Raw genomic sequence first — 22,423 nt, 5'->3', positions numbered from 1 at the left:
CAGAGTATCAGATAGCACCCTTGTTTTTCTAGTTCAGTCAGTGTAGCTGGGTGTCTTAACCCTCTATGGTGCAGATTCCAGCTCATGCCGCTGGAGGAAGAACCTAACGTAACACAAGTTAATCACTGCAGAGTAGACTTTGGAGCAGTCTTTACTGGCTGTGTGAGCAGAAAAATAAATATATGACATGACCCCTGGGTGCATTATGTAAAATGATCCTGTCTTCATGGCTTCTTTTGAAGGCCTGTTGCATCATACTAAAACCTGATAGTGAAATGGTAAAAATGCAGCAGTAGTTGTGAGAAATTAGCCCAGACAGCTGTTTATTTAAAGGAATGTTGTTGTCACATTTTTTGTCATGCAGTGGGAGTTTATGTCCTGTATTTGTAGTGCACAGGTACTGAGAGCAAATAAAAATGAAGTGAGAGTGGTTTCTAAGCTGCTGTGTGTTGGTTGGTGTAAGCCTATGGATGGGTACCAGCTTGGTACCAGCTTGTTAAATTTGGGTTTTGACTGACCTATTGGTTGTTTGAACCTTCAGCCCATGGCAGGAATGTGAAGTTTCCACAGTAGGTGGTCATATAGAGACAAGACATGAGATTTAGTTTGCACTATGTGGTGTGTGTACTTCTGGATACTATAGAATCCACATAGGAGGTAAATGTTAGCAATAATTTGATTTGTGTCACTTGTAGTAAAATTATGATCAGTTTTGGGAAGGACAGCTATAAGAAACAATGCTTGTTCTTTATACCATTCTGCTGGTTTTAGTGGATTTTAGGATTATTCCTAATAAGTTCCTCTACCAAAGTTGTATCACAGAGGAAACAATTCGATTTTTATTTATTCTTTTTTTTTAATTGTAGAGCAGTTGCTGTGTAGCATCAGTATCCAGCAGCTCTTGTAGTATACCTGTTAAGGAAATGCCCTTAAGACTGCAGTATTCTAAGCTTCAGTTTGTGACTTTAAAAAAATACGATTACTCTTCTGGATGTGTTTGTGGAATGAGTCTTAAATGTTTGAGATTTGCCCTTCCTGTAGCAGGCCACAATTAGCTCACTGGGACTATTAGCCTCTGCCAGGCTCCTACATTTCTGCTCCCTTCTGGTCTGGTGCTTGTCTGACCTGTGCAAAGACTTCACAGTATGCTAGGCCAGCATAGCCTGAAACAATAAAAAGAAGCGCTTGCTGGCTTATAATGCTGTAAAATCTCTGTGCAGGGTCTGGTATGTGCTGGTCAGTGCAAACGTGCTAATAGTCCAGGTTGGTAGAGACTGCACATTCATGGTTCCTTCAAGTTAATACAAGGTGCCAGAAGAAGGACAGTTTTTCCCAACTGTTAGTATTGCCAGTTTCCTCCACATTGAGTGGAGGAGGGGAAGAAACCCCCACCTTCTGAGTTATTTAACCCGATTCATGTTGCTGTACAACTGCAGGATGCTGGTGTCTGGCATAAGGGAAGAGGTGGGAGTGTCTCGGCATGAGGAAAGGCTTTCTGCAGCAGCTAGAGTTTCTGTTGCTTCGAAGTGCCTACACTTCTAATGTTAAAGTAAGGGCAGTCTTTTTTATGGCCTGATTGATGCTTAAATACAAGGATTGCAGCTCTGCAGGTTGTTGACAAGTAGCAGTGCCAGTGAAAAATCAGACTTCCAGTGTTTTCATTCTCCTTCTTACAGTTTTCCTGTGTTTTGGTTTGATGTGGATATAATAAACTGTTCCTCTTCCTCCAAATCAGACTGTTTAAAAGGAACAGTCTTCAACACAGTAAATAATACGGAGAGCTCTGATTTACGTCAGCTTTTTTTCTAAGACGTACTTGAAAGATGCCATAGTGGATTGTCTGTACTTCTAATTCTTCCCCTCTTAAGTTTCTGGAGTTGCTCATAAATATTTGGCTCTTAGCTCCACAGCAGTGACAGGTTGTTGGTAAATACTAGAAATGATCTATTCTTGAGGATCATGACTTTTTATTATTTTTCCTCTTGCCTTTAAATATGTCGTGACTAATTCAAAGGAGGATTTGTTTAGGTTTTGACTGGCTTTTTACTTAGTTTCAGATACATTTGAACACTGCATGTATCTCTGTTTTGTTGTTGGAGACTCTATCAGGGTATTTTGATACACTGAATGTATGTCAATGAACTTTTTTTTTCTTTTTTCCTGTCATGTTCCTAGTAATAAAATGATGATCTTTTAAGCATTTTTCGGGGTATGTTTTCAAAGTGTGTATTGACAATGATCACCAGATCCTCAGTATTATGGTATTGTGAGAGTCGCCGAGTTGCACCAGCATCAATAAAGTTTATAAAAGGTGGTATGATTTAACCTATGGGTGTGTTTATTGCATTTTGAATTAAAGCAGTCTAGTTTATAAATGATTAAATAGTTGCAGAACTCTTAGTAGTCCTCATTGTTGAAAATATTTTTGGTTTTATATGTTTTTTAGTTAATTGTAGCAGACATCATTTTGTAAGAACAATAATAACCTTTCACAATTAACCAGAGAAAATGCAAAGTGACTCTGTCTAGCGCAGCCTAACAAAAAATAGCCTGCAGGTGGCAGACAGTAGCTGTGAGTTGCAGATCGCTTACTGTAGGTTTGAAACTTACTTAGAAGGTTAAGCCTGTAATGCTTTTGGGGATCACCCTTGGCAGATTTTCTTGTAATGGTAGCTGCTTCTGGAGTCATAAATCTTGCTTGAAGACACTTCATGTTGCTTGTATGACAACATCTTTTGTAGAAGGTGATGAAAACTTAAGTGTTTTCAGAATGCAGCATGGGTGATGGCTGCAGACCGAGTCTGGTGGCTTTGGCAAAAATAGGATTCTGAAAACAACTTTATTTTATTTTTTTGTTGTTTTGAAGTCGGCAGGGAATATACTGCTTCATCTACCTCGTGTAAATGGGTCTGTTCTGAAGCTTAATTTTTTGAATTGAGGTGTAACTCACCAGGAAAATACTCAATATTACTGTAATGTTTGTTTCATCCTGACTTACTGTATTAATCAGTCTTGCTATTGATCATTGAAATATGTACATCAGTGATAATTCAAGGTTCACAGGGGCATTCAAGTTGTACTTATGAAAGAATCCTTTTTTAGAGTATGTGGTAGTTATGTTTATAGACATGAATTTTGGCTGTAGTTTAAGATTTTATTTGTGTAGCATTTGTCATGTACCATAGTGGGTTTTGTATTGACTTTGCATTATACTTATATAATGAAAATGTTTGTAGTACCTCTTGGGTTTTGATCTTGAGGCTTTGTTTGATGTCGTAGTGGGCCTGGTTCCTACGGTGCAGTCCCCTTCAGGAACATAGAAGGGATTTCATTTAGTTATGCTCCTTTTGTTGTGGATTATTGATAATTCTCTCTTGACAGCTCATCTGTTGGTCCTGCTTCTGTGAACATTACTGTGTGTGTAAATTGTGGTGGAATGAGTCATTCTGTAGTGGAAAGTCTTTGTTGATCCAGGTGTCAAAGGTTTGGAAGAGGAAATAAAGCTGATGAAAAATATTTTTATAGGAGCTGTTTTTTTTTCATCTCTATTGCTCTTCCTCACTTCTCTTGGAGCCATTTAAGGCATTGTGTTAATCTTGAAGCTGCACTTTTTGAAGGTGTCTGAAAAGCTGTACTTCAGCAAAAGCATTGCTTTTCTCCTCTATGTGTAAAACAGGATATAACAGTTAACACATTTTTTTTCTTTAAAGATTATTCAGAAGTCATTTTGAATAGTTGGCTGTAGAGTCTGTGTACAAAAGTACTGTCTATTCTTTACTTTCAGGTTGAGAATTCATTGCTGAGAATGTATTCTAGAAACCCAAATCTGATGTAATTGCAGTGTTTACTCCCTTAGTGATTTAATATGCTTAGGCTTTTAAAATCTTAGATCTTGTATGATTTATATCTTTTAATTTTGTTTTTTTATCTTTTTTGTTTTTTTATTCATTAGAATTGCATAATTTGCTACATATTTATAGCTTTTGAAGAGGCAAAGGAAGCAATTCCGTTCTATCCTGTAGGCTGACAAAGGATCAGGTACAAAGATGTTAGATGAATTTTTCAGAATATCCTGCAGTGATAATACTGTTATATCTATATATCTATCTATGCTATATCACTATTGTTACCTGAATTCATTTGGAAGCAACATGTATTTGCTATAATTCTAAGTGTTGCGCTGTGAATTGGGTTTATTGTGATTTATATTTTATTAGCAAAACTCCTGAGCAACAAGTACGTGTACCTGAATAATAATTGCAGCTTAGTTTAGGACTTAGTCTTCTGTAGATTTTGCCTGTAGAATTTGAATGGCACAGGAAGAAAGATGTAACATTCCTAGCACTGGGCTTTGGTATTTTCTAGATGCAGTCATGCAGAATGCTGCTTGCAAGGCAAACAGTGTTATCAATGCAGCTAAAAGAGATCAAAGATAGGCTCTTGGAGGGGTTACAGATGAGGTTTTTTGAAGGGAAACTTGTATGTTCTCTACTGTGCAAGAGATTGAATAGTTCACAAAATGAATAGTGTGTAATATGCTTAAGTATTGAAATATGTATTGGTTTATGATTGATGTGTGTGGGATAGTAGTTTAAAAGTCTAGGGGTATTCTTTGCTTGGCTTGTAGGAATAGTGGTCTTGATCTCCTCATTCATTGCTGTGCCCTACACATAGGAATAATGCTCTCATTGCTTCCTCTGACACTTGAAAGGAGGGGTTTCCTTTCTCGTATGTAAGCATGGCTATGGATTACTGCTCCTGGATATAACTGCTTTGTTTGCAGAAGCCTCTCTGATTCTTCAGGAAGTCCAGGTTTGCCTGCTACAAATCCCATTGTGTCATGTTGCAGGCTTTTTCCAGACCTTGCTTACAGCACAGTCTTTTTATTGCTTTCCACTTGTTTTTCATAGTCCTGCTTGACTGTGATTTTCTTGTGTAAAAAGCATGGGACAGTTGGAAGAGAGCTGGTTTTTCTGTGGGGATTTTCAAATAACCAAAGTATTAACTACAACTATTAACACTTTTTGTATATGTATGTAACCAGTCTCCATAGTTGGAGATGGAAGCTGGAGATGCTCTTCTCTTTTTTATGTATTTTCAGTTCTGTATAACATAACTTCAGAGGAGTGATTATCTTGATTATTACTGGTTACTGCTTTAAAGCAGGAATACCTACTTGATAGTAAATAATTGGGAGCAAGTTTTAAAGATCAAACAAGCTATTTTGAGAAACAGGAATCACTGCTGAAGCTCTGTGGAAAACTTTGGTGATCCATTTGAAAACTTGTATGTCACATTTTAAGTTTTAAATGTGGCTTAAGTGATCTGCGTGACCCTATTATGTATTAAAGTTTGTTTGCTTCCTGCTTTTGTAGTACTCTTTCAGCTGATGATGGTCTGAGGTCATCAGGAGGAGTGTCAGAGGAGGGTGATGGCGCTTGAAACCACATGTTTTGTAAGAGTGTTTCATCAAAGCTTTTCACAAGATTCTATAGAATTTTGAATTCTTTTTGTGTTGTCAAAGTGTTGTTTCTAGTGTGCCGTTTTGATGCTTTGATGTGTGTTTATTCCCCCTTCCTCCCCTCCCCAGACACACTTTTGGAACATTTAATCTGTTAGTTTTGAACTTTATGTAGAAAGTCGTAATGAACTAGTTGAATAGTTGAATCACTGGGCTTTGTGCCTGATGAAGAGGTGTCATAATTTTGTTTGTAAAACCAATAAATAGTGGTTAACTGGCAATTTTTTACTATGTAAGTTGGAACCTTCTTTTAAGTAGGGAACACTTCTGAAAACCAATTTCTTATAGGGATAAAAAACCATTTAGGCTTTGTATTTGAGAAAAATGGCCCTACGATTTGAAAGACCTAAAAAGAGCTGACTTCTGCTAGGTTTTCTTTAAAATACATTTTGCAGTCTAGATGATCAGAATTGAAAAATTGTTAACATTGATTGTGCTTGTGTAGCCAAAGACAGTTCTGTGTCCTCACATTCCTACATAAGGAGTCAAGAGACTTGCACAGTAGATACATGAAATATAAAAAATGTGATTAGATGAGAAAGCTAAAATTGCCTGTGATGTGTATCAACTCCCTAGGGGAGCTGAAAGAACTAAATACATACACTTATGTAATTAGTCACTTTTGGAATCCAAAAAACATTTTAACTTCTCTTTGGTAATTTATAAACGGCAGCTCTCATCTTTAGAGAAAGATGGTTTTAAGAGGTTTGTAGATGTTTTGTATAGATTTCTCCCCTCACAAGTACATGTTTGGCAGTAACAGATACTTGTATATCTATTTGGTTTAGGACAAGTGTTTTTTATTCTTTAGTCTATTCTCATGAAACAAGTCCATAATACAAGCTGCCGTGAACTGACATGGCAGTCTTGACACAGATATGTAAGAGTGGAGTGAGTTTGGGAATGAAGTGACTCTGAAAAGTGAGCACTTTAATGCAGTTAGAGTGGAGATAACTTGGAACTTGAGTGGCGCCTACCTTATTGTCTTAGTGTGAGTGGTGGCATCAGACTCTGTGTGTGTGTGTGTGTTACTGGTCTGCTAAGCCATGGCCAGGAAGTTAAATGTATCTTGAACTGGAGCTATATACTGGAGCTATATATACATGCATAAAAATCATATATAATGATGATGATAATAATAATGAAGACTAGAGGGGGGGGGGATGTGTCTTTTTCTAGTCTCCTACTTTCCTAATTTTTTGAAATGTGAAGTGGTTACTTCCATGTCACCAAACACTTGTATTTAAATAATTTAATACTTCTGTATCTTCTCTGAATGGATCTGTGTTGCACTCCCTTGCTCTTGAATCTCTGCAGTTTTGTTGTGAAGAATTAAAACCTATAGGCATAAAAGCATTGCTAATGGAGAGTATCCTCAGTAAAATAATCTCCTCTCCTTAAAAGGAAGAAAAAAATAAACTAGAACCGTATATGTGTATGGAAATTCTCACAGTGTGTAACACCTTAAAGAGATTTGTAGAGTGCTCATTGTTCTCTCCTAATTCTTGTTTCAGCAGTACCTTGAGATAGTATTGGTGAAGTATAAAGGGAAATAAATGTTATAAATGGGATATGATTGTGCTTCATGACACTTCTGCAGAAAGCTTGTGTGTCGTCGTTTTTTGCAACCATCAAACAAGTGGGTCAAAACCTTAAGTTGCTTATAAAAATAGCTGTGGCTATATTGGAAGCATTTATGGTTAAGGAGTATTTACAAAAGAGGCAACCATTTTAATTGGTCCAAAAGAGCGTGTGGGATGTGGCTCAAAGTGTTACCTGTACTAGAGATTGAAATGTACTTAGATTCACTTTTCTTACAAGAACTACGAGATTTTTCCAGCCTGACTTGAAATACAGCATAGCTACACTAGGGAAGCTTGTTAGAGCTGAAAGAGGCAACTAGTAGTGGCAAAGTACTTGCCACCTGCTGAGAATTAAGATGCCATGCTGGAGGTACAGAGCAAAAGCATGCCGAATATCAAGGGAAGTGCAAAAGGAAGCTGACATGGCTGAACATCAGGCAGATAGTTATTAGAAAGCTGAAGTAGTATCCAAATGAGGAAAGCTGTAAAGATGTAAAAGCTGACAAGCAGAATATAAAAGTGCAAGATAGCACAAACAAATTTGAGTTTTAAATTGTGAAAGTCTTTAATAATAACTGCCTTTCAGCACATTAGTAGTAGTAAAGCTACCACAAGCCATAGGGCTACAGGATGATCACTTTATAAAAGAAAATTTCAGAAGGTAATGTGTTCATTGCTAAAAATCTTGGAAAGGTTGCTGTGCCAGGAACATTCAATGGGTGACTTATTAGAGGAATGCTCTCAAATCAGCATCTGGTAAGAGTTTAGAGAGCAGCTGAACAACATGGAAGTGCATTGGTAGAACCAAGTAGTGTTTGTCCAATTACTCCATAGAAAGTGAGGGATGAAGTAATATTCTTAAGTGGTATGTAATGATTTATTTAGCTAGACACCTTCAAGTAATTGGATATAAATGCAGTGTGAGGCAGGTATTAAAAGAACCTTTACTCAGGCTGTTGTCTGTGCAGACTAGAAGCTACAGCAGTGTACAGAATCCACAGGCACATAGTAATTAGAATAAATTGTAGAAAGATCAACAGAGCTTTGTGAAACAAAGTTGTGCCTTACGCCTTTTGGAGGTCACTGAAGGTGTTAGCAAGAACACATAGTAAGGAAGTTCTAATTTGCTGTGGTGGGTAGCATTTCCAGAAGTCATTTGATAGCCTTCTGCATAAGAGGGGTTAAGTCCTCGTATGGATAATTCATTAATAAGTTGAAATAGATAATTAAAGACAAGAAATGAGGAGAATAGGGTGCTCTCACCCCTAAAGTACTTATCTGAGGATGTGAATTTACAATAGTTGGAATGGATTGATGTTGCAGCTGGTTAACAGTTGCAGTCCCTTTCTTCCCTCCATTTCACCTTGTGTTGAAACTGGAGCTTTTCTTCTCTCCCAGAATATACAGAGGGAGCTGTACCGAGGACTAACCGGCTGTTCTGTATGTTCCTGAACAGGCTGTTTCTGAGACCAGCATGCTAGCATAAGAAGGAGTAGCTCATGCAGGGGGGAAAGAAGAGAGAAAGATGATGCTTTTCTTCTGTGACAGCTGTTTTCTTTGAGACATGTTGCTGTTCCTTGAGCATATTTAGCCTGTGCTCTTAGAGATGTGGAATATAGGGGCCTACTCTGGGTAACAGTATATATTGAGACTAGTGTCAAGACATGTTTCTGGGTAAAAAAAAAAATGTTTTTTTCCTTTGCTAGACCTGACAATAGTTGTAAATTGGCGTATTTAGAGATCCAAGTTTTAAAATATTTCCACGAATGTACCTGATTTATTTTTACAGAATATCTTTTTTTTTTTTTCCCTTTCCAAGTTCTTGGTGTCCTTGTTAGTAAATTCGACTGCCCTCAAAATTTTGAAAATCAGCGTGGTATTTGAATGTCTCATATTTTCATTAAATATTTATAACTAATAAATTACTGGAGGACTCTGAACGCTATTACTGTTAGCCAGCACTCAGATTTGTATTTTTATTTCTTTACAGGATCTAGAGTTTCATGGAGTAATGAGATTCTACTTCCAAGACAAAGCAGCTGGAAATTTTGCAACAAAATGTATCCGTGTGTCTAGTACTGCCACAACTCAAGATGTGATAGAAACTCTCGCAGAGAAGTTTCGACCAGACATGCGAATGTTGTCATCCCCTAAATACTCGCTTTATGAGGTGCACGTCAGCGGAGGTTAGTACTGAGTCATGAAGCCTTGCCTGTATCCACACCACTTTCCTGCCCACCCCAGCCAAAGTATGTTTACCATCAGCTTCTGAACCATATAAGTTGGGTCTTTTTTTTTTTTTGTAGCTGTTCCTAAATATATTGCTACTAAGTGTTATGTGGGGAGAGGTGTTTAGAAATGTAAGTACTCATATCAGGCCTGCAGTTTATGTAAGTTTTGATTATGTTCTATTAAATTCTGTACTTGACATCCTGTTAATTTGTTGCTAGAATTGATATTTTTAGCACTAGTAGGTAAGGGCTAAATTTATAATGGGTTAATAGGAGTGTCAATTTGAGAACATCCTCAGTTCTTTGGTGTTCCTGCACTTTCCTTCTGGGAAAAGTTCAACACAGTATTATTTGAAGACACTGTGTTTCTTAAACAGATCCTTTCATGTTAACTGTGACCAACATAGATATCTAAGCCTGCTAGCATTTGTCTTCCCCCAGTAGTAGAAAGATTCTAGTTGGAAGGTGGTAGTGGTGGGGACAGGAATAGGAGAAACTAGCATGTTGTTTGCACTTTCTTTTTTGTACTTTGGAAGCTTAGACAAGTGGTTTAACTCCCTTGAATTTTGCTTTTGAAAGGCTGAAAATTATTTAATTTGAGATAGCGAATGGAAATTTATTGGCATATGCGTCACTTTCCAGTCTGTGAATGATGACTTGATGCAAACAAATTGCATGGTATTAGGAAAAAGTGCATGTGTCATCACTAATTTAAGCAATTAATAGTATGTGGTTATTCTGTTTAGGTTTCCTTAAAAATCTGGTAGCACCATACCAGTAGTCAAAATGAAATGTTTTCCTTTGCATACCATGTTCCTGATGTTTAAAATGTGGCTTATAAGAGAGGTGCCTCATCCAATAGGAGTGTTTCTCATTAAATAAAATGTAACTGCAAAGATGACACTGTCTTCCTATGTTTATGTAGTGTCACCTACTTCTAGAAGGGAGATAAATGGCAGCATTTGTTTAATTTTTTAAAACATTCTCAGATTTTTTCATATACTTAAAATATGTATAGTGCGCTAAATGAAATATTGTCTAGTAGATGTATGAAATGAAGAAAAAAGCCGTTATGTGGTCTGGTTTATTTTTGTGTAGTCTTTCCTGAACAGCAATTCTTGGGCCACAATCAGGCTGGTTAAATTTAAAATAAGGAAAACAAGAATTTGGAAGTCTCATGAAGTTATAAAGTCTGAAACATTATAACTGTAGATGTAACTTCTCCTTCTGAGTGATCATCTTATGTTCCCATATTTAGTTCTGACAAAGGAGGTTTGCAAGACAATTTTATGTGGACCTTCAGCTTATGTAGCTAGAGGGAATATACATAGGCTGGTTGCTGGAAAGGGATCATGCATTACTACCTCCCTAGACTTTCTGTCCCTGTACTTGAGGGAAACATCAGCTGATGTGCACTGTTAGCAAGCCTTCTGCTTTTTAAGACCTGTAACTTGTTTCTCAATATCTTTGCTTAGTAACTTACTGCTTGTCATTTTTTTGAAGAAGAAAGAAGATTAGATGTGGATGAGAAGCCTCTTGTTGTGCAATTAAACTGGAACAAAGATGATCGAGAGGGAAGATTTGTTCTCAAGAATGAAAATGATACGCTTCCTCCAAAGGTGAGTATTCTTATGGAGTATGCTAGTGGTAACAGTGGTTTTGAAGTGTGTGGGACTTGCTTATATAGCAAAACATAATTACTGCTTTCCTAATTCCTGAGAATAACTGCTGCTGCTGACCTTTGATATCTGGAGCTAGTCTTTTGAAATACTTAAAATGCACCTTCACAACACAGCATTCAGATGGAACACATCAGCAATGCATCTTTCAAATGGCTTGTGATGTTTTGATCCATATAGCTGTCTAGAACTGGAGCATGTAAAACCCAGAGAATGTACAGCTTGCTTTGTTCTAACATGAATTAAAACTTTCCTGAAATAGTATATGATGCCAATCCTGCCTCTTGCAGAGCCTTTAAAAGGGGGTGCAAGAGGGAGTTAAATAACTAAAAATTGTTACCTCCCTAGGTAACATGGTGTTTCTTAACAAAACTGCTGGGAGACTCTTCCCTTTGGGGGAGGTGTGTTTTGTTTTGTTTGGGGATTTTTTTCCTTCTAAGTGCAAAATGAGGTACATAACATGAGCCATACAAAAGTGTTATGGTTTGGGGGTTTTATATGTTAATAATTGAAATATAAAATTAGATGAGACTTTGGCTTACTGGAGTCAGATAATTATATATATATATATATATCTAACTAAGGAGTTTATATCTTTGGAAAATGTGCTGTTGTGTGGGCTATCTTCAGATAAATTTTTCCTCTTGGGCTGAGCACTAAATTCCTTTTGCTCTTGGAATTAGAACTTGTTAATTGTAAAGGTGTGTTGGGTATCGGGACATGAGCTAGCTATTCTTACACTATATTTTTGGCTGCAGGATGCATCCATGTTAGAGGTGAGGAGAGTAAATTAATGATGTCTTCCACTACATCTACCAGACTTGCTCTTCCTATTCATTGAATTAAGTAATCTTCAGTCTTCTGTGTTCTTTACTTCCTGATAGAAAAAAAAACAAACCCTGCATCATCTTTCTCTCATCTTCTATCTTCAGAAGGCAGATGAGCCTAGAATTATAGTTATCTTTTGATGCAGGTGTGTGCAAGGAGCAGGAGTTGGAGAAGAGAACACTGGAAGGACAACTCAGAAAAAATAAACCATAGGGGAAATGTCCTCTCTAATGTTTTTCCTTCTGTAGTTTATTATTTGATGCTCCAGCATGGTTGTCTTGAAAACAGATGAAGTGCAGTGTTGTTTTGTGAAGTATTTTTGCTGGGAGGCAGAAATTTGTTTGCAGCCTCAGTTAATCTTTTAAGGTGAAATAGTAAGCATTATTCAAGTACATTTCTGTTTTTTCTTTGCTTTCTTGCATACAAGATGCTTAATCAGTCCATACCTGCTTTGGAACTTGAAATTATTTTTGCCTTCTGTTTTATTCTGGAGAGTATTAGTTCCATCCCTGTGTAATGGAGTGTTGTTGCCTGAACTATTGTTTTTGTGTTAGTGATACTATGTCTTAATCAGACTTACCTGGAAAGTTGCAACTGATACCGATATTTAATTGGACTAAGAATGATGGAAGTTGTATTAAACTCCTTTATTTCAGAAGGCTCAGAGCAATGGCCCTGAAAAACAAGAAAAAGAGGGAGTAATTCAGAATTTCAAACGAACTCTCTCAAAAAAAGAAAAAAAAGAAAAGAAGAGGCGTGAAAAAGAGGCGTTACGACAAGCATCAGATAAAGATGATAGGCTTCTTCATGGGGATGATATGTAAGTCTGTTAAATTTTGATCAGCTCATGTAACCTGCATCTTACTTTAAAGGATTCATCCTGTCTAACAAATAAGTTGTTTCTTTCAATAGTAGTTGATGTGGGTGCAATATCATGATAAACCAAAATATGTGATGGCAGTTTCTGTGGTTTGTATGTACATTTTGCCACAAGGTTTGTTTTTAAAGCATGAAATAAGCTTTTTCCCACCTATTTGTCCTTGGACAGAAATTGACATGCTTGATGACATGGACTTTTCTTCACTATGTTTATTTTGAGCATTTACTCTAGAGTGGGTTTATTTCTGTGACTGTGTTTGATTGCTTTGTCTTGTGCCAGAAAAATTAGTATATGTAGGTGTTTGCATTTGGCTTATCCCCTGACTATCAGTTTGCTTTTCTCCGAGATGTATTTTGAGACAGGGCAGGACATACATTAGTCCTTGTACAGAAAGCTGGAGTACAAGAGTCAGGCATGAGTAATTGTATTAAGAACTAGAAAGCTGAGAAAGATCTACATTAAGCTTAGTCTCTGTACCAGATTTTGTAGATTTCATATGTAATACACAGTGGGAAAGGGGGAATCATTAATGGTGGATTTTTAATACACCCAGAAAGTCAGTGATGATCGTAATTGAGAACAGATTCTTAGAGATGAAAGAAATTAGTTAACTGGTTGACATGTTTTTCTTACCTGTAGTACTGCTCTGCATGGATATGTGTAGTCTGTTTCAGATGTCAGCATGACCTTTTCAGTATTCTGCTTGATCTTGATTTTTTTTTTTTAATTAAAATAAAATTGTATTTAAGTGCATTAGGAAAAGAAAAAGCATGAGCTGCAAGCACACGCTAACTGCTTCCACAGGATTTGCAGTATTGTAAATCAGAACAAAGTTAGGGGTACAGTATAAAGTTTCTTTAAGGCCTTTCCCCCATGCTCTTCAGGAGTCAAAACGTAGCAACCGTCAATACTTAGAATGGTGGTTGTCTATTTCAGGTGAACGGGGTACATGAACAGTGGTAATCCTAGCAAAAGTAAAGTTCACGTAGAAACCAACTTACAATAATTGATTTCCTATGTGTATGAGTTCTACTTGCCATTTATCTTTTATGAAATGATGAGGATATATGTATTTTAAGATGTTAATAATGATTTTTTTTTTTTCTGTTTGCTTAAACTAACTTGGCAGTGAGAATTCTCGCCTTGCAGCTGAGGTTTACAAAGATATGCCTGAGACCAGCTTCACTCGCACAATATCAAATCCTGAGGTGGTTATGAAACGGCGGCGACAACAAAAACTGGAGAAGAGAATGCAGGAATTTCGCAGTTCTGATGGCAGACCAGACTCAGGTACTCAGGTTAAGTTCTGAACAGTAAACTGTTTACTGAAAGAGTATTTTTAAGGCAAACAGTGTCTGTAGATTTGATTTCTGCTTTCTCCAGTGTTTTTTGTACTTCATGGCTGATTTAATCTGTGATGTAACTGAATGAAGGATTTGTAGATGTAGCATTCCACAGGAGTGTGTTCTGTGCTGAGCGCACGTCAAAGCTTTCAGTGATGAGCAAATTGATTTAAGAGAATATGCTAGAAATCTTGCTAACCGTGCTAAACTGGGAAAGAATGAAGGACAGAATTAGGCTTATTAAACTGACAAACTGTGGAAGTTTTTGTGAAATAAATGTCATTCATTTTACTAAGAATAAGCTGAATGACCTGAATGTAAAAATGCAATCAGTAGCACAAATGCAGGATGGCAAGGCATGATTGTTCAGGTCTGCACAGAGGGTTCTGGTAGAACTTGTGAATATAGATGATCAAGTATTTCACGTTTTTGGGGGTGATGATACAAAACCAGTGCTTGTGTAAACATCAGTGTTAAATAAATGAAACAATATCAGTACTGATAAAACTTCCAATGATGCATTCTCTCTGTGTAGGGGTAATGAAGAGGGAGTTGCAGGTGTAGAAAACATCACCTGAGGGAAATCTTAAATGGGCTTTTTAAGGAGGGGGAGAGGTTCTTGAAAGTCAGGGCAAGCTTGCTGTCAGGTTGGGGAAAGGTCAGTTCTTCATCCAGTCATTGTGTCTCTTTCATTTTAACTTCAGGTAGCATAAAGAATGGTAAAGGACTAGAGAAAAGACTTGCTGGAGAAATTAGGAAAGCATTGGTGGAGATTTTTGCCAATGGCAAAGACATTATTCTAGGGATGTTATGTAACTTTTCTTGTATTAGTGGATTGACTAAATGATTTCTGAAGGGGTTTGTTCTTATGTTCTGCCATTTATTATATTTCTGTCTTTTTATTCTTTGGTAGCATTATTAACTAAATTTTGTTTCCAAGGTGGGACACTGAGAATTTATGCAGACAGTTTAAAACCAAATATACCGTACAAGACAATCCTACTGTCCACTACGGATACTGCAGACTTTGCAGTTATTGAAGCACTGGAAAAATATGGTCTGGAGAAGGAAAATCCAAAGGATTATTGCATTGCTCGTGTAAGTGAAGTTACTGAGTCACAGTCTTCTCGTGCTTCATACTTGATTTTTTTGTTTGTTAATTCTTTTATCATTTTTTCATTAAAAAAATAAATAATTCAGTCTGACAGCCTCAGTTATCCTGAAGTGATTTGTCAGAGGTTTTGCTTTTAAAACCTAAATCTTCCAATATTGCAAAGTTATTACTTGCTACATGGATAAACATTAGGAACGAAAGCAACATATTTCTGAACGGTGCTGTGGTTTTATGCCACTAAGTGTGCTTATGGTTCACAGATGTATAAACTAATAGTTAATCCTGCAGATACCTAAATTAGTGCTGTTTGTGCACAGAACTGTTCCCCTGAATTAAAAGCGAACAGACTAAAGTGCTGAGGCAAGCTCCGTTATAAAAGGTGTATGTTACATGCTGTTGCCTTATGCCTTTCAGTGGTAGCTTACCCTCATTACAGATCAGAAAAGATTAAACATTTAAGTGAAACTTACACCTGTTTTCAGAATTTAATTGGTTTAGAAGTTCTAAAGGAGTTGTATGGAATTGCTGTTTTATTAGAGATACGGCTTTATTCAAGCAGTCCCATGGACAGTACTGACTAAAGGTTATAAACGTCTGTCCATATCTTCTGAAGAATAATAGTGAGACTTGAAAACATTTGATCCTTGTTTGAGTCCAGTCTTTGATTACATTACCAGTTATTTTTTGTTCAATGAAATTGGATGTATTACTCCTTAAAATGATGAAAGGAAAGGGAAAAATCTTTGTCTCTCGTGATACTGTGCTCTCTTCATCTGCCCCTTCTCCAGTGCTTGAAATGACACTGGAAAAGTAAAGAAGGTTATATTATGTTCTATTCCCACACGTTCTAGCTGCTCTAAGGGTGTGGATATATCTTTGGTCTTAAAGTTGCTTTCCAATTTGTGTTTTATGATATGTTTGAGTAACCTTAGTATCTAATTTCTCTGTGCTTACAGCCTCTAGTGGTAGAATCAGCTGGGAATTGTCATGTTGCTCTAATGTTCTGATTAGTAATAAGGGAACTGTACAGTAGTAGTGCTTTTGTACTTTCGTAACAGTGGACTGTTCTTAGTTTTTATTGTTTCAACAGTTTTGTCTTAGTTGTAGACATACTTTTAATGAAGTTCTGGACTTTTTATCCTTGTCTTCATTAACCCATAATTGGGGTCCCAACTGTGAAAGTTAATTTTACTTAACTTCAGAAAAAATGTTACATAGGTTTTTATTATAGAGAGGAAGAATTTTCTAAGTAATAGGTTTTTTTTTCATGACACAGCATATTAAAATTGTTTTACTCTTGCCTGCAAAGTGTTTTTATGTGTAGTTTTAATTATGACAGTTATCTTCATATTGTGGGTTCTGTAATTGAAATTAACGATTCTCAGGCATTGATCTTATCAAACAGGCTGCTGAATTGGCACGCTTTTCTTTCTGCTGGTTTGAGAGAATTCTGGGTTACAGCAAAGATGTGACTGAATTTGGAAGATAGTTTTGTATCAGTATTTAGTTAGAGGGTATTATGATGTATTACGAAATATTTAGATTTTATAGAATTTAGTGAACTGATTGCACACTTAACGAGGAAGCTATTGCAAGTCACTGTGGTTCTGGTGATTCTATCTTCTCTCCTATGTTCTCTAATTTTGTGTGAGGATGTTTAATGTAGAAAATAGTCTGAGGAATGTTGCTTTGATCTTGAGAAAGATTAACAAAATCTTTGCTGTGAAGCAAATTGATTTAAATTAGCTTTCTGGAAAGCACTTCCGGAAAATACTTTGTCTTTTCTGAGTGGCACATCTTCTTAATGTAGTAAGCTTCTATACTGACATGAGTTGTATGCTTATGTTTACATTTGAAATACGTGGGTGATCTTCACAGGCTAATAGCAGATCTGTTTTATACCCTTAAGTGCAGAAGACGTAACTCTTTTGCTTACCGTAAGCCATTGCAGTTGGTTGAAATCTACTTGGCCTTTCTCTTGCTTCTGCTGATAGAGAGCTTGGGTTTTCAGTATGATAATCCTTCCTTTATTAATCAAGTTTAATATTTGTAACCTAACTTTTAAAATCCACTTTTTATCAGATATTTTATGGAGTTGCTTTTCTTGCTCAAAACATTATGGTATCCTAGCTTTAGCTTTATGTCTTTCATCACTGTTTGTCCTTTTTTGAAACTCACAAATACATTGCTAAATAGGTGTCATGGCCATTGGTACTCCTTTACACTGAAGTCTCATAGCTGTTCGTTACCCCTGGTGGGGCTTTTGCCTGTGTTCTTCTGGCACTTCACAATTTTCCACAGAAGACAGATTTGTTTTGCACGTGTTCCTATTTTCTTATTTGTTGGGTTTAAAACAGTGTTCAGTGGAGTGTGTAAGTTCAGTTTCCTACAGTTTGGGATTTTTAAATATTTTGTTCTCTTCGGGTGGCAGGTGAAGTGTCTTCAAATAAGACTTAAACAGTTGGCATTTACTTAACTGTTAAGATAGATAGTTATATGACAAAACCTTTATAAGGTTGCGTAAGTTCCTCTAATAAAGTTCACTCACTTTTGAAGTTTCAGCTGAAAGATGAGCACTGTAAGAATTTTTCTTAACACTTACCATTAACAACTGTAATGGTAAATGGCAGTTTCCTGTTAGTTGCTTGTCTTCGTACCCTGGTTTGCAGTGTACCAGGCTGTACCTTTATGCCTACCTGTAAAATGCTTTTCTATGTAATCAAGTAAATACAGGTTTGTTACAATATATATTTTGTTTGTTTCAGTTTGCTTGGCTTGGGTTTTCCTGAATAATAGGGAGTTCACTGCACATATCTCAAGTTGTCAAATTAATTAGACAGTCTTTCAAGCAATCTGTACATATTCACTTAGGGCTAAGCCTTGATCACACAGCAAACTAGTTAACTCTTAAATGTAGAGTTTTGATTGGACTTTTGATTTAGCATAGTCTTACTCTTGAGAATAAGGCATAAAGAACCTTTTGTAATGTCAAGCAAAACCATACAGTTCATAGCAGTTGCAGTTAGTTTTGGGTGTGTTTGCTTAAGAAATAAAGATTACAGACATGAGATTTTAAATATTTTTTGTAGCAAGTTCAATTTTTTGGTTGTTTTGGATTTTTTTGATTTGGTTTGGTTTGTTTGGTGTTTTCTTTTTTTTTTTCCTTTTGGGTGTTCCCCCCCCCTTTTTTTTTCCCAAGGGCATGTGCAGAGCCTGTATTCCCAATTTGTAAGGGATATTGAGGATTCGTTCATTTGAAGGAGTCAATATATTAAAACATAAAATGAATCTAAGTTTTTCATTTAAAAAATGGTGGAATAGCTTATTGAAGACATGTTATAGCATGGGTTCTTTTTTGTGTGTGTGTGTGCAATTTTTGTGTGTTTGTGTAACTTTGCTATGGGTCAGTCTGATAACTTGATCTATAGTTAATACTGACCACAGGAAGGCTAAGTATTTGAGTATTATCTTCTCTTGTTTATCCCAGCAAACGCCTTGGAAGTTAGGTCCTGAGTTGCTATGGACTTCATTTAAATTTCTTAGGTTGTATTTCATGCATGTTTCACTGCATTTTTAGCTGAATAAAGATTGGAATGACTTTATAAGTATATGCTAATTAGTGCAATTATGAGGAAGCAGAGTATGTTCTTCTGAATCATCTGTTATGCATTTGTTTCAGTTGGTAGACTGAAGAGACTTCAAGTCTCTTCCAGGACTTGTGATCCTAAGCCGGTTTTACCAATCTCCATTTCCTGTGTTGTCGCAGAAATCAGTAAAGTGTGTGTTCCTGGCCTCAGCAGTCTGCATGGATTTAAATTCATGAAAGGATATTTTGCTGCATCTTCTGTTTCTCAACATTAAAGCAATTTTCTACCTATGAGCCAAAACCCAATCATAATATAAACTTGTTCCCATGTTTTAAGTTTATTCTAAAATGTAGGAAATTCAGCTTTGTGGGTGAAACTGAGACAGCATTTGCCTGAAACAGATGTTTTCAAAAACGACTTTTTCACAGCTAGAACTCTCTTCGCCTGCAGGAGCTCACATGTGGTGGTTTGTGTCTTTCCACAGGTTAGGTCACACACTTTTTAAAGTGAGGTATGGCTGACTTACCAGCTTACGCCTCCTGAGAGTCAGGGAGGAATGCAACTGTCTGAGAGGACAAGGGGCTGCCCTTGAGACCAGTACCCAAGTACAGATGCTCATCCAAGTTCCAAGGCAAAAGTAGTAACAGGGTCAAGTAGTAGCACTGCATGTATTTCATCTGTCCTTTTACTTCACTGTGTTTGGCTTTTCTTTGGTTTGCTCCCCAGTCCAGTGTTGATCAGCCCTGGTACACATACATAGCATGTAGTTCTTGTGTAGCAACTGGTTGCCTTCTGTCACTAGGGTTTTGGAATTTAAAAATCGTTGCTTTTTGAGTAAGGCTTGAAACACTGTTACTTTAATTAGCTAGTCAAAATTGTCCTGTAGGTATAATTGATTTTAAAATTGGAGACACAAAATAGAAAAGAGTGGTTTGGCAAGATTAGATTTGAGTATAGATGTGTTTCTGTTTCCCTTTGGCTTATACATTTTAATGTTTTCCTTATTTTATAATATCTTGTCTACTTGAAAATCTAATTAAAGGTAATTTAATTAGTCCTATGTTTAGCCAGGGTTTGCATAGAAAATGTTTTAGGGAAAGGCAAATGACTCTATTACATACTTTAGATCTTACATGTACTTGTTTCCTTGCTTGGGAGAAGATGAAAAGATGTTTGAGGTGGATCTGTGAGAACTTGATTAAGACTAAAATGGGTGTGGAAAGGAGGTGATAAATAAGAGTGGAAAGTCTCTTGAGTGCTGCAGCACAGAAGGGTGCAGCAGCCAACAGTGCATCACTCCAGAAGGTGCTACCTGGGTCATAGTTCAGAGATGGGAATAATTTTGAGTAGCTTGTTTAAAATAGAACTGTCTGTGAATTTAAGTAGTATCGTTGGGTTCACAAATGCAGTATAAAAAAACACCCTATTTTATTATTTTAGTCACCTTTGAAAGATCTATCTTTAACTTGGAAGATACTCATGCAGTGTAATACTGGCTATCATCGTTTTTCATGCTTGATCACCGTGGGGAGCAGTAATGCAAATGTGCATGAAATCACAGGTTATGTCTCCTTTAGAGTCAGAACTCATGAACCAAGGTTTCTCCCTTCCACTGTCTTGTCAGGATATAGCTGTAAAAGGTATGAGCAGTCTGTTTTTCTGTTCCAAAAGTATACTTGGTTTTGGTTCTTTAGACAGCTTGTCTATGTTACATGTAACTTGCTTTCCTTCCCTTTTTAAATATATCTGGTGTTCTGGGAAGTGTGATTTAACTGTGGCAAGAGAGATGGTTGGAAAAACTCTTTGAAGGCAAAATGCTTTTCAAGTAACTCAATCCTTTTACTTTATCTTTTGTTATAAGCAAGCAAACAAGAAAAAAATCAGAAGTTATATCAGTTCTCTGTTCTAATTGTCTGCTAACAGCTCTAAAAACTGGTAATGGTTCTTTTCTAGGTCACGCTTCCTCCTGGTGCTCAGCACTGTGATGATAAAGGTGCTAAAGAAACTATTCTTGATGATGATGAGTGTCCCCTGCAGATATTCAGGGAGTGGCCTAGTGATAAAGGTAAGTATAAAAATCTTTTAAGAGTTTTTTGTGCCGTGGGTGTTGTAAGCCTTGGTGTGGAACCCCTGTAAAGTAAGAAATGGGAATGTAAGAATCATAGAATAGTTAGGGTTGGAAAGAGTTTAAAGTGTTTTGTTTTCAGGCACTTGTAATACTAGGTGTTTTTAGAGTTATTTACTGTTTGATTCAGCACAGTTTATAGTACTACATCTTTAATCAATAGAAGAGTTTTACATTTTATCCTAAAGTTTTTAGATTACATACTGTGGAGGAGTCTGCTACTAATCTTTTCATTAATTTTAACTTAAAAATAACTACATAAAGAAATGTCAGGAACTTAGTAAGCCGAAAGTAATCCTGTGGAACATTCATAAATTAGTAAATGTTTGGTGTGTGCTTGTTCACTGATAGTGAGATTCAAAGGATGTATAATACTGTGTTTTAGGAATACTAGTCTTTCAGTTGAAAAGGCGGCCTCCTGATTATATCCCAAAGAAATCCAAGAAAATAGCTGACGGAAAGCCATTAAAGGGGAAGGAAAGAGTTGACGGGTCTGGCTATGGCTCTTGCCTTCCTCCTGAGAAACTACCATACCTGGTAGAATTAAGCCCAGGTAAGAATTCTAGTTATCTAATAATCTAAAATACATTATTAGATAGGTATTTAGATTTTCAAAGATAAAACTTTCACTGGAAGACCAAGAAAGGATGATAAAACACATGCAACTTCTATTCTGAAACATATGAAGACAATAGAAATGAAAGTTTTGGATATGGACTTCTAGTTGTGGTGATTTATTTATTTGCAGCTCTTTTTCCTATTAAGTAACTTGAGTACACTCAGGTACCCTAAGAGGTGATTTACAATTTGAAGTCTGGTTGTTCACCATTTGGGAAACCAGGCTGGAAGTTAGAGCTGACAACTTTTGTTCAGAACTGCAACAAAAAAGGGAAAAGGTTAAAAATCCAAGTCGTGTGGTGTGTTTAGTTCGTGTTTGGTTGGTTTTTTCCTTGTTTGTTTTTGGTTTTTTTTTTTTGTTGTTTTGTTTTTTAGCCAGATGAAATTAGTACTACACAGAATGTATTATTAAATGTATTTTATACTGTGTTCTGTATGCTGAGGTTTGATTTGCATAGTGGTACTTTGGGTTCTTCTAATAGTGCTTTTGATTTCTTTTCTTGTGCTCTAAACTCTTCATGGAGCCTAGTCGCTTTAGTATTAAAATGTTGTGCTTGAACAGTGGAGCAAGACATCCATTAACTGGGAGAGGAAAAACAATCTGAAATGCCACAGGTGGCAACACTGTGTACTAGGCCTTTGCCATGGTGCCCATGGGACTGACCTATTGTTCATGTTTTTCTTCTAACAGCTTGTTGTCGCTTTTCTAAACAATAGGGATTGTTTCATTCAGTAGCTTGGTAGTACTGATGTCTTTATATTCTGTGCAGTTTCTAAAGTTGAAAGAGTTTAATACACTTCATCCTTATAAATTGAATAAGTGTTGTCTGGCTACAGTTTCACCCTTTCCTGTCTTTTCTTTTCCTGCCCTCTTCCGCATGTTCTGCATGGTATCTGTCCTGCTGGTGCTGCCT

General features: G+C 36.6%; 1 protein-coding gene across 5 annotated transcripts in view; it reads left to right on the top strand.

The window, feature by feature from the left end:
• Window positions 1-22,423, top strand: part of AFDN (afadin, adherens junction formation factor) — a 113,719-nt gene that overhangs the window by 24,942 nt on the left and 66,354 nt on the right. For 4 of the 5 annotated variants that reach the window (XM_061471369.1, XM_061471367.1, XM_061471365.1 and 1 more), the window contains exons 2-8: window positions 9,095-9,290; window positions 10,842-10,954; window positions 12,499-12,662; window positions 13,852-14,012; window positions 15,006-15,163; window positions 20,720-20,831; window positions 21,277-21,444. In XM_061471369.1, the coding sequence (XP_061327353.1) occupies window positions 9,095-9,290; window positions 10,842-10,954; window positions 12,499-12,662; window positions 13,852-14,012; window positions 15,006-15,163; window positions 20,720-20,831; window positions 21,277-21,444 (1,072 nt within the window). Of the gene's footprint in view, window positions 1-9,094; window positions 9,291-10,838; window positions 10,955-12,498; window positions 12,663-13,851; window positions 14,013-15,005; window positions 15,164-20,719; window positions 20,832-21,276; window positions 21,445-22,423 lie in introns of all 5 variants that reach the window. The other variant, XM_061471368.1, reaches the window with a different exon arrangement.

The sequence above is a fragment of the Pezoporus flaviventris genome, unplaced genomic scaffold (assembly GCF_033815535.1).
Source record: "Pezoporus flaviventris isolate CSIRO_AGI_PZ_B2104156 unplaced genomic scaffold, CSIRO_AGI_Pfla_v1 ptg000066l, whole genome shotgun sequence".
Lineage (NCBI taxonomy): Eukaryota > Metazoa > Chordata > Aves > Psittaciformes > Psittacidae > Pezoporus > Pezoporus flaviventris.
This window is presented reverse-complemented; position numbering and strand designations above follow the sequence as displayed.